Genomic DNA, 17,019 nt, shown 5'->3' with positions numbered 1-17,019 from the left:
CTGCCTTTTGACAGAGAGACAATTATAAAACCTAATGTATCTGTTCATATGGGAGACCAGCAGCAATTTCCATTATTGTAATAAACATTAGATGTGAGTGGTCATCTCTCAAACAATTCTTTCCCAATTCACTTTTAACTTTGTGAAATAGTCAAGTATGTCAGCTATTAAGTCTGCCTTTTTATGTAAGGTTAAAATAAAACTATTCCTTACAGGGGATTCAGATAGTTCCTGAAGTGGACAACAGTTATTATCCATGGTCTGCTCTTCAAATTATTAAATACGGTCTACTGAAGATTTAAAATAGAAATTTCTTTTTCACAGCTGTGATTGATAGTATGTTAAATTCCCTGAGTATATTACTGTTAGTTTTCTATAGGAAAGGAAGAGAATTTAACAATTAATGTCTCATTCTATAGGTTTTTTGGCCTTAGGTGTTCTGTTTCTCTAAATGACTTACTTGAACAGATTGATAAAATTGATTGCTAAGTTTGTACTCATGCTACTTAGTAGTGCCTGAATTTTGTTTTAAATCGTAACTTTCTAAAAATCTAACATTCTGGCAACAGGAGTTATGGATATACTTTCAGAAAAGCTGCAGAAGGCACATGCCATCATGTCATGGAAGTGCTTGCAGGGTCACCTGTACATCTGAGCTACAAAGCAAGGTGTCATTATAAACCAAGGGAAGAGAAGGAAACACCCTCTGTCCCAAATACATTCCACTACCCACCCCCGCTGGATTTCTGAGAGCTTGTCACAGGCAGCATTTGTGATGACTATGAAAGAACAGTTGTATTCTACAAAAATAATGTACTGTATAAAATATAGACACAGGGGAAATTTTGAGATCTTATTTTAGGGCAGTTTTTCAGTGTGATTCAAAAGTGCTAGCTTGTATTTCATACCTTTGCAAAAATGCTTCATTGCTGTCACTGTACAGTATTACCAGGTGATTTTGCATCTTATTTGCTGCAAGACAGACTGGAATTCTTGAAATGAAACAGTCATAGCAGAAGGGCAGCACTGTGTGTTTTTTTTATTTTGCCTTCTAAACAGTGTGAGTGAGAAAGCTGTGCTAAATGTCAACCCAAACCAGTGCCGGAGCCTCTGGATCAAGGCTTTGACTGCCAGGGTCATCCACCATTTCCAGCATATGTACAATGAGAACTACAAATGGCAAAGCTACCAGAACTGCTATCAGACTTTTTATACCTGTGTTTTTAATTTCCACATAACAAAGCCCACATGGAGAGAAACAGCTATTATATACTTGCCTCAAATCTTTGAAATGTTGTCATACGAAATTCTCCTTTAATCCCCGAAAGCAGTAATGAAGAAGAAGGATTTTCAGTGAAAAGAAAGGGTTGCTTATGTAACTCCCAAGTCAAAATAAATCTTCTCCTTGGAGCTGTAGTTCCCATATTATGTTCAAAACATACGTATCTCTAGAGTTTTGATTAAATACCTCTTTGAATATTTAAAAATTACACTTAGCCTCTACTTTTTCTCTGTGTGGTCCTTACCCCCTCTCACACAGCTATGGCTGTAGACGTTAAGTAGAGAGGACAGTCAGCCTTAGTCGGATGGTCATTCCTGAGCTCAGTCAGTACACGAGCATTTGTGAGAACGATATAAAAGTGATGACTACAACACAGGAGACCTAAAGCATGGATGTGCCTCACCACAGATTCCCCAGTATCAACACTTTATCTAGTAACTGCAATAAAGAGCTTCTTCTTCAAAGCTTAACTAATATTGGTGGGAATTAGAAATTTAAATTTACTATCGAGTGTAAGAATCCGAACCATGTAACTGCATTTGGGAATCTGGCTGTAGCTTCATCTAACAGAAGAATATTTATTTGAGGTTTCTGAGTTAGCTGAACCAAATCCCAGCCTCTCATGCAGAATCCTAATGTAGCATTTCTTCCTTGTTTAATCAATCCCATGCCAAAATTTTCACTGATGTATCAAAAAAAATTCTATAATGACAATTCAGTAGCACTTTACTGTATTTGAAAATTATTTTCACTGTCCACAGACTGTATACATTTTGACTAGTGTCTTCTCCACACTGTTCACTTAATAATTACAGTATTTTCTGAGTACTGACCTGCACTCTGCTGCTGTGGAATCTGAGTCTGATGTGGCAGGTTCCTATAAAAAACCATTTAATATCTTTAATGCTTCCATACAAAGTCTGAAGTGTATTATGATGAATGCTCAGTATTTACACTTCATTTTTTTGCTTATAATAAGCAGTAATCTATTTTCACTATGCAAATACAGATGTCCAAAGGTTAGCCAATAAAATAAAGACAATTAGTGTTAAAGTAGGTCTTATTTCACTTGTCAGCTACGTTCAAAGGCTCAGTCTTGGTGAAATGCCAGAGGCTACAAGAGTCACCATGGGTTTCTGAAGTTCAGCAAAGTCCGGTTTCTGTAAATGAATATTCTATATTCCGTGAATACAGCAAAGGAGACAGCATTTACAGCATAGTTATTGGCTGTGGAATGGATGGTCAGCCACTTCTATGTGTCAGACTCATCAAGGCAAAGTTGCATTTTTGTGCCCTGCTTAAGTGTCTATTTTAACAGCTACCAGACAGAGGTGTTTTTACAGAAAGGAATTAAGGGTTACAGTGTAGGCGAAGCAGATAAATACCCCATGGACAACTCAAGAAAGCTTTTGGTACAAGATTTGGCACTCCAGTCATAAAGACTGCTATTCTGAATAGAGAAGAAGCTGTAAAAGATGGGGCAAAGTACTTTGCAGCACTTGTACAAGGAATAATTTATACAGCTGTCCTTTCTGGAGAATTTAGCTTCTGGGACAGGGAGAAGAAAACACTCCTGCAGCATGGATCTACATTGTGAAGGGAATTTAGGACAAGCATGTGTAAATTAGGGCTTAGTTAGAGCTGGCACAGGACCAGTACCACTGGGGCCATGCAGGCCTGCCAGCAGAGGAGGCACCAGCTGGGGTTGGTGTTACAGCACAGCACAGCCACTTCTGAGATCACTGCCTCAGGTCTACTCAGCCACAGGCACTTCAACCAAACCCTTCCAGAAAAGCCTCTTTGCTATGGACTCTGTGAACTCTATGGACTTCTCTGAATTAGAACATGTGCAAGCATTGGTCTGCCTCACTAGTATCACTGAGTGAAACTTAGTGTCTCTCTCACATATAAATGAACTATAAGGAATGAGAATTATTTTTCTGGTTTCTGTCTTGGAAAGAGAGTGGCAACAATGGAAATGGGAGAGAACTATGAGCATTTTTCTTGGCAAGCCTGAATTATCTGTGTAATGGAGTATGTTCTTCTGTTCAATGCCACCATTTCAAACACAAACCATGTGTGACAAGTACATGACTAACCACTTACAAAGTCTGGATTTTCTGATATAAAACTAACACAAATTTTTGGTGGTTAGTTTTAAACCAGAACCCTGAACATATGGGCCAAGAGACAGGGTATCTAAAATAGAACAGTTTTAATTGATTTTTCTGTCAAAAGTAGTTCTTCTCCAAAACATGCAGAAATCTCACTATTCCATGCCAAGCCTCTTGCAAGCCTGCAGACTGAAAGCCAGTCATTTAATCTTATAACAGAAGGCCTTTCTTCCTGCTGGAAATGCAACCATCAGAGCAATCTTGAACTGGAGAGTCATTTCTGAATCCTGCCACAGTGAACACATTTCGGAGGACAAGCACCGGAACGCCCAGCGAGGTCACACAGCACAGTGAGCACTAGGAACAGAAGTGAGTGTGAGCACTTACTGCTGTGTCTGCATCAGAGGCATGCTGGTGTTGTCGTAGCTGTCCGTGTGCCGGGCCGGGACGATCTCGCCCGTCACGGGGTGGAACACGGGCAGCGTGGAGAGCGGCCACGCGATCTCTCTGTTCTTGGACATGTCACGAAGCTCTTTGGTTGATTTCTGTATAGCACTGTGGTGCACCAACTGGATGCTGTGTCAGCAGGAAATAAAACAGTGAACATATACTTTAAGTACTTTATCAAAACAGAGAGAATTTTGCAATTTTTATTATTATTATTATTATTAAAGTACAAGGACTTTGATGCATGCTACAGACTACAGTTGAACAATTACAATCTTCACATAGCTAAATTAATAAATATTTGATTTATTTGATTTTTTAAGGCAGTAATTATCCCATTAGATTTTTTTCTCTGAATAGATATTTTTCATAGGATTCCAGACTGTGCAGTTTGTGGCTGATGTTCCATTTATTTGCTGTAGTTAAAGTTTTGGTTAACTCCTGATTCTTGTGGTAGATTAATAAAAGTTTGTAAATTAATTTTAAAACACTCCATATTATAGGCACTGGATACCTTCCAGGATATTTCTTCTCTTGTTCACTGCCTTTAAGAGACAAGTTGGAAAGTCCAATAACCAGGAGTATTAATTGCACATTAACATATTTATTCTAACAGCACTATTTTATTTTGAATTACAGTCTTTAATTTCAAACCCTTTTTATTCTGGTCTTCTATCCTTGCCAAGACTCTGATTTAAAAGCAGCTTTCACATTTATGAATTAAACCATGAATTAGAGAGAATGAAAGAAGATTATGACACATATGTATGAAGCATGACAAGCTACTGAGAATGAAAACTAAATGGTAAAAGAAAAATAACAGGAAAGAAGACACTTACTCTGGTGTTTGCATGTTTCTCTTTTCCCTAAAAACAAAACAAAATTTATGAATTAAATAATAGCATTGATAGTTGGAACATTAATCTATCTGATGATGAAAACAGTACATGATGTAGAAATGCTGACAATGTTATTGCTAAACGCAACTTGGCAGCATTTGCAACAGGGTTTATGATGAGGCCTTGATGAACGCACGTAGAGAGATGTGATAGTGGTGACAGACACACACAGACACATACACAGGGAAATGAAAAATGCAGGTTAAAGAACAAGCTTCTGGCTAAAAGAAATTCTGTGACAAAATGAAATTGTAGTTCGTGTCAGAAATGGCAGAAATCACGTTACTTGCTGCTTTCCTTTTATGTGTTTTTCTTTGATAATATGTCTAAATTCAGTTAATCTCCTCAACCTGGTTTATGTTATAAAAGTTAGCATTTTAGAAATTACTTTATGTTCTCCTGAACCAATGATCCTTTTTTAGTATTTTATTTGCTGGGGGCATTTTGGAGAGCTGTGCACATGTGGAGATTTTGGGGATTTTTGTATACATGTTGAATATTTTAACCCTTTCCAGAACAACTAAAGGCCCTACATTCACTTGCTTGGAAATTAGTGCATGTGCTTAGGTGTAAAATAGTTCAGTATTACAAGCATATACCTTTTGGCCTGTTTTAAATGTTTATAATGAACTGAATGGAGATATTCTAACAAATAACCTTCTATGCATTATAACCTTAGAAAAATTAAGAGTTACTTATTAGCAAGTTAAAGTACTCACACTCCTTCCCGTCGGCAGCACATGATATAGGCAAGTATTAGAAAAAGCACCAGTGCTATTGCCGAGGGCACTGCCAGTGTAATTAGGAAATCCGAGTAATAGTCTCTGCTTTTCAGTGTATCAGAAGGTGGCTTGTATTCTCCACCATCAGGTAATATTCCCTCTCCACGAATCACTTCCTGAAAGGTGGAAACTTGTTTTGTATTGTCAACCTGATACCCCAGGAAAAAAAGAAGAAGAAAAAAAGACTATTAAATAACAAAGTAAGATAGTGTAAAAACAGGCGTGTATTTAACTAACCATAACATATAAGAAGATCCATATTATTCATTTTACAAATTCTATACAATTTAATCCAACCACTTTTTTTTAAATAATAGAACCTTACATTTTATGAAGCTTCTGATCAGTGTAATAAGTAATGTCATAAAGTTACTACTCTCTTTTGTGCTTAGCAGAGATACTATGTCTTTTACATGACAGATTAGTTTTAGGCACATCTCACACAAACAGTATTTGAGTACAAATTTGGGAAACATCTTTAGCGCAAACTAATTAATTGATTCTGATTTCTTTTTGATTAATTAATCCATTCCTTACTAAGTGTCTTCCTAAATAACAATACTGTCCTCTCTTGTATAAAGGTGGCAAAAATGAAGAGTCACATACCTACAATGTTCTTCCCCTCCTTCTTCATATTACACATTACATACAGAGCTCAAACAAGAACAGCTCGTTGTCTCCCTCACACAAATTCAATTAGCCTCCAAAACCTGCATTCCTGGTCACAATCTTTCTGTGTGTTTGTCAGTACCCAATGATCCTAGAAATACAAACCTCTTTTGCTGCTATATTTCCTATTGCTTTTGATTGCCATTCCAAGATGACTTAATTTTCTGCATTCATTTTTTTGTTATCTTCAGCTAGATGTTACTGTCAAATTTCATCAGTGCTACCTTTAAGATCATTAATCTCCAGATCATTATTACAAATGAAATATATTTGCTTACATGCTTGACCTTTTGTCTGACTTTTCATTGAGAAATCTTGCAAATGATAGTCACTCCTTTATCATTTACACTTCAAGTCATAAAATGCTGTTTTACAACTTAGGCAATGGGTGAAGAGATTTTTATGAAATTCCAGAAATCCTGCTGAGCTTCAAATGTGTGCTTGCACACATACACACACACACACACACACACATGTGTTTGTTTAACAAAAATTGATGCATTCTCTGCTCATTAATTCCAGAGTATCTTCAATGTTAGGTACACTGAATTCCATCTGGCTGCTTAGCTGAATCTCAAACCCTAACAATGCACAAAAAATATCTACTTATTGATGTGACTGACAGAGGTCCACACACAGTGTCAGAGCAAGCTGTCAGAGAGCAGCTGCAAGTGGAGCATTTATTACATTGCCCATCCTTGCAGATTGTGGGACCCCCCCCAAATTTACATCCACTCTTTATTTGGGTGCTAACTGCCAACACCACCTCATAAACAGTGTGAGGATGAGGACATGATGGTTCTATTTTCTATTACTTGTTTAAATTGTGGATATGGGAAACAGAGCTCAACTCCCAGCCCATAGATCTGGGGAGAATTCCTGTCTCTCAGCTTGCCTTCTGGAAAGCAGACTGTAGGGAAGCTTGGCTCCTTCTTCCCTCTGATGCAGCAGGTTACAGCAGAAATGCTGCTGGCAACAGTAAACACCCCTAAGACAGTTTAAATTCAGTTACTGTGGCACACAGCCAAAACAAGTGCTGAATTCCAGAAGGTTGTGTTATACTTGCTGCAGAAATAACACTTCTCTGAAAGCCTGTTCCTGTTATACATCCCAGGGTGATCTCTGCTTTTCTCAAACCAGCATGACAATGCTGCTTCATGATTAGTTTATGAGCCACTGCCACTATCAGGCATATTTTTCTGAAGAAGTACTCTAACCAGCTTCTTTTCCTTCTGCATGGGCACAGCTGACTGTTCTTGCATTAGTGGACTATCCCTCTGCTGCTTCTTTGAAAATTTTCCAAGTTTTCCTGTTTTCCAAGACTGTTTCTCAAATTTCTCAAGACCTTTCTGTCCTTCAATGCACCTGCACATCCTTGCACTTCCATAGGGGAACTACATATTTAAAAAGCACATTCCATCATCCAGCTATTAATGAGGAATAGCCAGGAATTATTATTAATTCTGCTATGATTATGGCTACCAACTAGCTCTCCACTATTTCCTAGCTTCATCTAGGCCATATTCCTGAGCTTGCTTGTGAGACAGTATCAAAAAACCTTACCAAGAAGGAATGACATGTGCTGCTCTACCTTGGTTTGACTTCTTCCTTGTGGAAGGAAATGGAAGACTTGATATAGTTTGTTCTTGCCAAAGACCAGCTGCCTTCTGCCATTTTTCAGGTGCTGGTATTACTGTGTACACTTGGGCCCTTTAAAATTTCTCAATGGAAAGCCAATAAAAGGCAAACAATCTGGGTATTCTTTTGAAACAAGTATTTTCCAACCTTTTAGAACCTTTCCTCATTTATAGTGTATAGGCAGAAAAGACTGGAAGTTTTCCAATCAGTTTTGTGTATGAATACCTTTCTTTATACTCAGTAAGTTTTTTCCATCAGTGTTTAATACCTCCCTTTCAGCTTCTTCCTGGGTAATGTCTGAAGCAGGCTCAAGAACCATCTAAGTTTACTTTATATACCTTCACCATCATTGTTCAGATTTATCTGAAACATTCTCTTCCAATACTGTATTATTTCTTGATTTTCCTCACAGGAACTAAAAAAAAAACAACCTTAAAAAGCCTCTCTGGGAATTATTCTCCTTTCATGGCAAATAGCCTCATGTTTGGTTATCTTTTTTTCTCGCATTTGACTGTGAAGAATGTTCCTATTTATTATTTAATTAGTCAACATTACTTTCATTCCTTTTTCTATTTAATTTTTAACATAAAATATGTTTTAGACAATATTCAGAAACAGTTTTTTAGCAGCATAGTATTAATTGTCAGTGGAGAATCAGTATCCGAGAAAACATGTATGAACACACTTTTTAAGGAAGTGTAACCAGCAGCATTAACATGCTGAATTAATGAACTACACTTCTCATTACTTTTACTTTTTTAAGCCCTGGAGTTCTCTGGCCATTTATAGAATTCACTGCTAGTGAAAACAAATACAGTGCTTTCACTGGGGGCTCAACTCTAACAGAATTTAGCCTACATATCAAAATCCTTTCACAGTCTTAAGAGTGTCTGCTAGATGGAAAAAAGTATCAGTCACAATAAAGTGGAATTGGTAACGCTGTCTGACCAGACTGGCAAAACTCTTACCTGTACTTCTACAAACATCACTTTTATGCAATAATAAAATAACTCACCAGAGAGATTTTACACCAGTCAATATGGAATTGAGTACGAAATTTTTTATCACAGGTTATTACAGGCTCCATTTCTTGACTGCACCTCAGCTGATTTTGTGGGTTTTCCACTTCTCGTAAACACGAAGAGAAAGGAACATCAGCCCCAACCATCACATACACACTGCAGAAAGAGATGAGTGACAGACCAGCAGGATGTCTCACAAATCCCCAAAGGACAATGATGTACTCTTCCAAATATTATTGCTGTACATAGTAACATTCAGCTGTTATTTAAAGATTGAAATTGCTTTTTAAAATAATTTCCTTCATAATATACTTTTATCTCTTTAAGCATACAGGTAACAGACTGAAATCAAGGGACTTTCCTACAACATATTCTGGTTTGCTTGTTAATGTAAATGTTTCAATACCATCAGTTGTGCCGATTTCTATGAAGCTAAAGAGCTCCGAGTGTGGCTTCCTCATGTAAGTAAATCAGTATTATTTTTGCAAATTGCATTACAATAGCTTCATTTTGTTTTAAGGAAATTTTTAATCTTACTTATCATAGATTTTTTTAGAGTTTCTTCCCATGTTTTCAAAATAAATTCACAATAACTAGTTATTGCTAAACCTAATACAGATATGAACATACTAACCCCCAGCTGCTTCTGAAAGATGCCATACTGTAGCTATGCTCAGCCAACAAAATTTGCTTCAGAATACTGAAAGCTGAAGGTAAACCTAATACTTGATTTAGAATTAGTGTACATAAAATATGAGCTACTACACTGATTGTATTATTCATTGTCATATTTAGTATGCAACACTGCTGTAAAATAGTCTGCTGCACCAGGTTATAATGTACCAATGGACTCTGAAACGGAAATCAGGTCCCAGTTGCCACTTGTTACAGTAGGCATTATCTAACTAAATATTTGAAGTGTAGCCATTTGTATTAAGTGACTCTGTTATTACTCTGGCAAGTACAGAAGTCACCTTTCTTCTTTAAATATGCTCAAAAACTCCAGAGACACAAAAGGGCTCTGAAGAAGCCAGTATTTTCTGCACACATCTTGTATTTTGAACCTTCATCCCTTTCTTAGATACTATTTAACTCTGAGTTATCCAAAATGATCTAAAAATCACTTTCACCAGGAAAAAGCACTGTCAGAACCATATTTGAAAAAATTGAATCCTTACTAGTTTCCTGTTAAATACTGTTCAGAACAGTATCTATGGTTACAAATCACAACTGGAACCAGTCCATTCCAGCAGTTTGCACTCAGTAACCTCAGCTCCCCAGACATCTTACAACTTTCTGAAGAAAGTCAATGGTGCCCTTGAATCACATAACTAACTCAGTGACTACAGCTAAAAATTACACTGTTATATGCAAACTGCTCTCAGAAATTGAAGTGTCTCTGCTCTATCATAACTTGCTTCAAAATTTTGAGTTTAATGAATTTGGAATGGTTAAAAATTTGAAAAGCATGGCAAGTGACTACTCAGAAGTAAAACTGGGATTACAAAAAATCATATTTACTACCAACTCATTTATAATTAATGGAATTTATTAGTATTCCTTAGATTATAACATCCATATATAGGAACTGTGCCCTGTTGTAGTGTTTTCTAACACAAACTCATATTATAACTGGGGCTCAGAACATGAGTAAACTTTTCATATCTAATCCCAAAACATAAAACAGCAATTGTAAATTATCTAGAAAACTTGAAAAAATATTAGGCTTCTGAGTAACACAAGAAAAAAAAAGTGAAGCAAAACCATCATATGGACACATGCTTACCCTTCTTTCATGTCATTAATGGGAAGTGGAACTCTCCCTCCCCTGTCAAGGGCTGAAGTAATGTTTATAGCATTCAAGCGTTCTGGCTGCCATACATTTTTCACTGCTCCGAGGAAGTCACCAAGAACTTCACTTGCCAACATTTCTTCTACATTCATATTTCTTATGAAGAATTCCGCTTGATATGGTAAAGGAAAATCTACTTGTGGTGAAAAAGAGTGTTGCATTAAACTAAGGCTCCATAAATCCAAAAATAAATCTTCAAAATATCGGGAGTAATGATTAATAGAACTCTTCTTTAAGATTGATACACTTTTTCAAAAATCTTGTGTTTGAATTATCTAATTTTGAATTTATTGTGATTATGTTTAATTCAATAGAGTACCATTAGCTGCTACTTGAGCTGAAAGCCTTCGGTTATTTGTCAAATAATGGAGATGAAGAAGCAGACTAGAGGAAAAGAGTCTCTGTTGGTAAAACTTCATTAAACAGATATGATTACATGACTGCTAATTTGGGGGTCAAAACCAATCTGCAGCAACAACGGATTCCAACTTGTGACACTCCAGAATGCAAACATGATAAAGAGAACTCATTTTAAGGTCCAAACATCTATATATGCCATAATCTGTTGTTTTCTGATTCTGCCTACACAATTGTTCCTTGCATAAGGTACACAGAGAATGCAGAAAACTAAACAACATACATAAAGAATGAAATCATTCATGTAAGGTCCCTTTGAAAAGACAAAGGAAATTTCGAATTAGAAGCAGTTTAATGAAAAACAAAGATGGAAACATTTTACTGTGAGGGAAAAAAACATTCCTGAATTACAGAAATAATCTGGATTAAAAAATCAAAATTAATTAAAGCAAGAAAAATTCTCTTACTTCTCCCCTGTGCCTCTATGCTTGGTTTGAACACCAGACAATTATTTTACAGTATTTATCTTAAAAAGCAGAAGCCTGTAAGAGGGTTTAGCTGATTTTCTGATAGTTAAAAATACAACCAGCTATATTCTGTACATACCTTCTGCTGACATTATATTAATGATCAAATTGTGTCTCGCTGTTTCAAAGGTACGCCTGTTGTACGCAGTGATCTAGAGTGAAAAAGATAACAAAACAATGCAAAAATGAAAATTATATAAATGAAACATCTGTGAAAGTTAAATTGAAAACTTTGAAATACTTAGCAATTTTTAAGTTCTTTGCCTCCTTATTTTGAAACCTATGGCCATTTATTCATTAATATATAATTTGAAAGGTAAGGTCAATTTATTTAATGCAGTACTACCTTCAAGTCAGGATACTGGAATTTTCTTGACCAGTCGATAGCCAAATAAAATTAATGAATATGTGAAAATAATGTATTTTGGTCCTAGATAGAAGTGTTCTGCCATACAAGTGTATTCTTTCTCTTCTGTTATCTTTAAGAATCACCATAAGGACAGACTGGCTTCTCCATTTCCCCACACAGCCTCCAATCCCCCACCCTCCATCAATACTGTAAGATCTAAATTCATCAATAGCTCCTAGGAAATAAACTGCATGGAGAAGAGTTGTGATTCCAGGAATTCCCATCTTTGGGGCTGCTATTTAGTTTTAGCTCTGGTCCCAGTGAAGTCTCACTCCATGTATGGATTCAAATATAATGCTACAATACAAGTAGATTTCTCAAAAAATCCTGGAATTTGAAAATGTAGGGGAAGTGAAAACTAGAAGGTAGATGAAATATTTGTGACTCTTACTTTTTGAAACATACACCTTCATTAATAAAACATGCAAAGATACTAATCTAAAAGTTAAAATATCTAGGATACCTGAAATGCATACAAATGATTACTTCTCAGTGGTGACTGTACTCCAAGGTTGTACTACAATTAAGGATCATTCATAAGAAATACAGAACAAGGCTGGATATCAATATAATTAAGTATTATCTTCTCTACCTTTTTATCCCTGCAAGGTGATAAATCTTTCATGAAATAAACTGAAAAAAAACTAATTTTCTTTCTAATTTTAGATTTCAGTTCACTCATTTCAAGAGCCAAGGAAGGCAGAGGAGTGACAACAGTGACAGAACTATGTTGCCTCTCAGCAAACAGAGCCACAAACCACTGTGACACTGACTATTAAATAAATAACAGATGTTACACTTCTTTTAAAGATTTGAATGAAAAGGAAAAATGCTGTGAAGTACTACTGCAGGTTTGTTTAACTGACGAGGGAAAAGCTTACCCAACACAATCAGATCTCATTTAACATTACAATTTCATTATAAAATTAACAGAAAATAAAATTGAGATTTCTCCAGTCCTAATTCTGCTAATTTTTTAAAGAGATTCTTTAACAGCAGTTGAACCATGAGTACCCAGAAAATCAAACCACTGGTCATACAAGCTCTGTACAGGAGCAGGGCAGTACCTGCTGTGAGCCTGCAGTCCAGCAGCAGGAGCTGCCAGCGTAGCCCACACACCACAGGAAGGCATGGCAGAGATTGCCTCTGTCCTGAATATTCATTCAAACACAAACTGTCTGTGCACAGCTTTCAAAGGAGCTGGAGCTCAAGAACGTTACCTGCTCTACTGCAGTGCTATGCATAATCCTGGGCTCTCCTAACCATAAGGTCTCCTCCAGTTCAGTGAGCTCTCCATGACATCCCCTCAGGAATTATAACATGATGGAAGTTATATTCAGGCCAGGAATATGCAATCACTCCTCTCAGAGGGCACTAGGAACAGGATCAAATGCCATCTGCCCTCCCAACACACCACAAAATTAATTCAAAAGCCACATCTAAGACTGGAACTGCAAGGAATTAATTTGTATGCTAGGCAAGATTTACTTCAAATATGGCTTGGGGTCATGCTTAGAATGGAGGTCTTGATATAGATCCTAGAATCTAAAAGCACATGCCTTTTAAAAACTGGCAATTTCATATAATGGTTTCCTCTAAATAAAACTAAGCAAAGCCTGCAAGAACTTCTGCACATGATCAGTTCCCTGATTATTACTCCTGCGGAAATCAAAACAGAATCATGAGCACAAAATTAAATATGGGTGAAACTACCTGCAGTGTAACTTAACATTCAGAGCTATCATTCTTGAGGAAGAAAAACTACATCAAATACAATTTAAGAAAAAAAAATACTCATCAAGGGTTTAAGAAAAATATACTGCTGAAGCAGCAAAATGGCTGGAGCAAGTTAATGTGCAGATTTCTTAATACTGAACCACACTCTGCCTGATTCAGTCTGCTGTCTATGAAATACACAGTAGAAAATATTGTCCCTTTTCCCTTTTGAATTGCTGCTTAATGAATAATTAGTGCTTTAAAATATTTGAATAGTTAACTTTCAAAAATACAGTTTTGTCATTGTTACACTCATATGAATTAGATTCATAAAAGTGCTAACTAAAATAAAACTTATCAATAAACATGAATACTGAACAAGGGGATATTTGATGAAAAATAATTTTAAAGAACCCCAAACCAATCAAACCAAAAACCCCAACCAAACAAACAAAAACAAACAAGTAAAAACACCCCACAACTGCTTATTGACTGAACACTTCCATCTAGTGGGGAAAAGTCTGACCCATATTTAGTTTGAATGTTACAGTTATGATTCTCCAAATACAATTGCTTATAAAGTTTTTTTGCTCTGTATTTTGAATAAAACTTTAATATGAAATAGTAATTAACTATTCAAAACAAGGGGGAACTTGTTGACAGTTCTGAACCTTACACTCTAAACCAAAATACATCTTTTTGAACTTTTGAAAGCAAATACCTCAATGATAGTTGGCTTGCCCACATTTTCTACAGTTGGTGAGCCATACAGCACTCCATCACTGTATGGTGTCCTTTGTATATAGCGTAGCCATCCAGGTCTGTCAGGGTAACCCATTAAATTGGTATTAAACGTTATAGGATCATTACTTATTTCACCTAGATGAGAGAAATTATATTAGAATATTTACAAGAAAATGTTAAATGCTTTGATTTTAATTTTTCAACTAGGAAATCATATTCTGCTCTCACTTGTTTTCTGAACCTTTCTACAATGAAAAAATCAGTTAAAATTTACTAACCTTTACCATATCAGAAATAAGTGAACTATTACTTAGCACTTCTAGATATTAAGAAATTAATACCTGTAAAGTGTAACTAACTGCAGATATAAATGTGCAGGTACTTCCTATAGTTTTGGCCAAGTGCTCATGTTCAGTAACTACTGGGTCTGAATTTTAGAGCTCAGTTTCATCTCAAATTAAAGCATCTAACCTCCTTACAGACAAAAGCACAAAGGTTTCAGTCCTTTAATTCCCCCTCCCAACTTACTTTTGTTGATGGATTCAGGTAATCAATGTACTGTAAAGAGTGGCTCCATAATTAATAATGCCTGAAAGCTTCTGTTAGCATTAGGATACACATACAGGTCTTTGGCACCAACAGCCTGGCAATCACTTTAATTTAGAGAACAATTTAATTCAAGAAAGGATCAGACATTCCTGTGAACTGGAGCCACTGATGGCTACTAAATACAGTGGTCCAACGGTAAAAACCCCTCAAGTCAAACCAGTACCTTGGTTTTTGTGGTTCTTATTGATACTCATAAAGTCTGGATTTTACTTCAGTTTATTTTAGTTTTTGTAAATGAAATTAGGCCTGAACACTACCAAATCCTCATCACCAAGGCAGTGTCCAGGTGAGGCACGGAACTCAAGTCAAATTCATTCTGAGCCTACACAGACACCTCTGCCCTGTACTCCAACTTGGCTTTGAGTGGGCAACTGCATTACAAGACAAGTGATGAAAGAAGGCAAGAGCCAGGCTGGCCCAGAAAGTAGAACCAAGCCCAGTGAAGAATGAACAGCTCTCATCTCCTCCAGAGAGGGACAAAGAGACTGAGATATGCTGCCCAAGGTAACTAGTCTTCAGGTACACGTTTCCACATCTGGTTGAGTACAATAAACCAGACCAAACCAGTACTTAGGTGTAACACAACTTCCCTCACAATTCTCTCGGGACATGCCAGTAATCTAGTCTATTGCAGTCAGAATCACAGAATTCAAAATTACACAATATTCTGAGCTGGAAGGGATCCGCAAGGATCATGGAGTCCAATTCTTAAGAGAGTGGCATGAACAGAGCTTGAACCCACAACCTGGCATTACTATCATCCTGCTCTAAACAAATTCCCAACATGGGAATGATTTGAGGAAAATTCTTAAAGCCACGGCTGACACATTCTGGTTTGCCCTTCCTTCAGCAAGGGAGGCTATGGTAATGATCCAGCTTAGCAGACAAAAATAAGAGTATCATGATAACACCTGACCTCATAGGTGTGAATTTCTGACATAATCACAATTGTCTGTGGGAACAGCAGTTTCAAAGGATCTGAAACCAGATTCCTATTGCCTTGGAATCACATGAATGCCAAGAGGCTGCAGGTGTAAGACAATCCATCATTAGTAAAATTTCCAAGCTCCTTCCACCTATGTGCCAAAACAGAGAAAACTGGAACACAGGCACACTTTACTCTGCTAGTCACCATAGCATAAATGAAGACTCAGGTATCCATGTCAGGAAAAACACTCATTTTACAAAGAGATTGAATTTTTAAAACATTTGGGTTTACTCATGTTTACTCAAAACTTAACCAATGCTAACAGAAGCTTATTTTTTCTTTAAATTGAGTCTTAGTAATAGCACTCTCAAATAAATTCAAAAGTTTATTAATGAAACAGCCTTTGATTATGTGTGCACTGTACATAGGAAAATAGGAGAAACCTATCATAGGAAAATAGTCATATTTATATAAGCTGGATATATTTATTCCTTTTCACTGTTGATAAGCATGTGTGGCTGTTCCTTTTCACTGTTGATAAGCTATGTCTCTCTCTTCCCACCCCTACCAGATTGATTACACATATTCTAACCTGTGATCACCAGTCTTTGAGCTTTAGTATACAGCAAAACCATGCTTAGGAAATCACAGCTCCTTCTCTAAAACTGATCTGTTTGCTAATATTAAACTGTTCTTAAATATAGGAAGAAGGCTGAAGCCAAAGGACTATTTTTAAAAACTAAAGAAAACAGTATTATGAAGTCTCATATTTGATTTAATCTTCTATTTTGTCTTGTATTTATGGTATGCTTTCACATTGCTCCTTCATATAGCCTGATACATGCTATGTCTCAAACAGTGACCAGATAGACAGCATTTTTAACAATTAATAAATTTCCACATTTTCATATTTAATGCAAAAGTGAAGAAACACTTCTTAATATCAGATATATAATGGGTTACTACACCTTCTTAAATTAAGTACATTTTTTCACAGTACATAGTTAAATGCATTTTTTCACAA

General features: G+C 36.4%; 1 protein-coding gene across 1 annotated transcript in view; it reads right to left on the bottom strand.

The window, feature by feature from the left end:
• Positions 1 to 17,019, bottom strand: part of SGCE (sarcoglycan epsilon) — a 32,859-nt gene that overhangs the window by 3,249 nt on the left and 12,591 nt on the right. The window contains 9 exon segments of the mRNA XM_021538396.3: positions 1,278 to 1,312; positions 2,116 to 2,159; positions 3,784 to 3,972; positions 4,683 to 4,709; positions 5,462 to 5,673; positions 8,847 to 9,009; positions 10,640 to 10,838; positions 11,669 to 11,741; positions 14,436 to 14,593. Coding sequence (XP_021394071.2) covers positions 1,278 to 1,312; positions 2,116 to 2,159; positions 3,784 to 3,972; positions 4,683 to 4,709; positions 5,462 to 5,673; positions 8,847 to 9,009; positions 10,640 to 10,838; positions 11,669 to 11,741; positions 14,436 to 14,593 — 1,100 coding nt within the window.

The sequence above is a fragment of the Lonchura striata genome, chromosome 1 (assembly GCF_046129695.1).
Source record: "Lonchura striata isolate bLonStr1 chromosome 1, bLonStr1.mat, whole genome shotgun sequence".
NCBI classification, from domain to species: Eukaryota; Metazoa; Chordata; class Aves; order Passeriformes; family Estrildidae; genus Lonchura; species Lonchura striata.
This window is presented reverse-complemented; position numbering and strand designations above follow the sequence as displayed.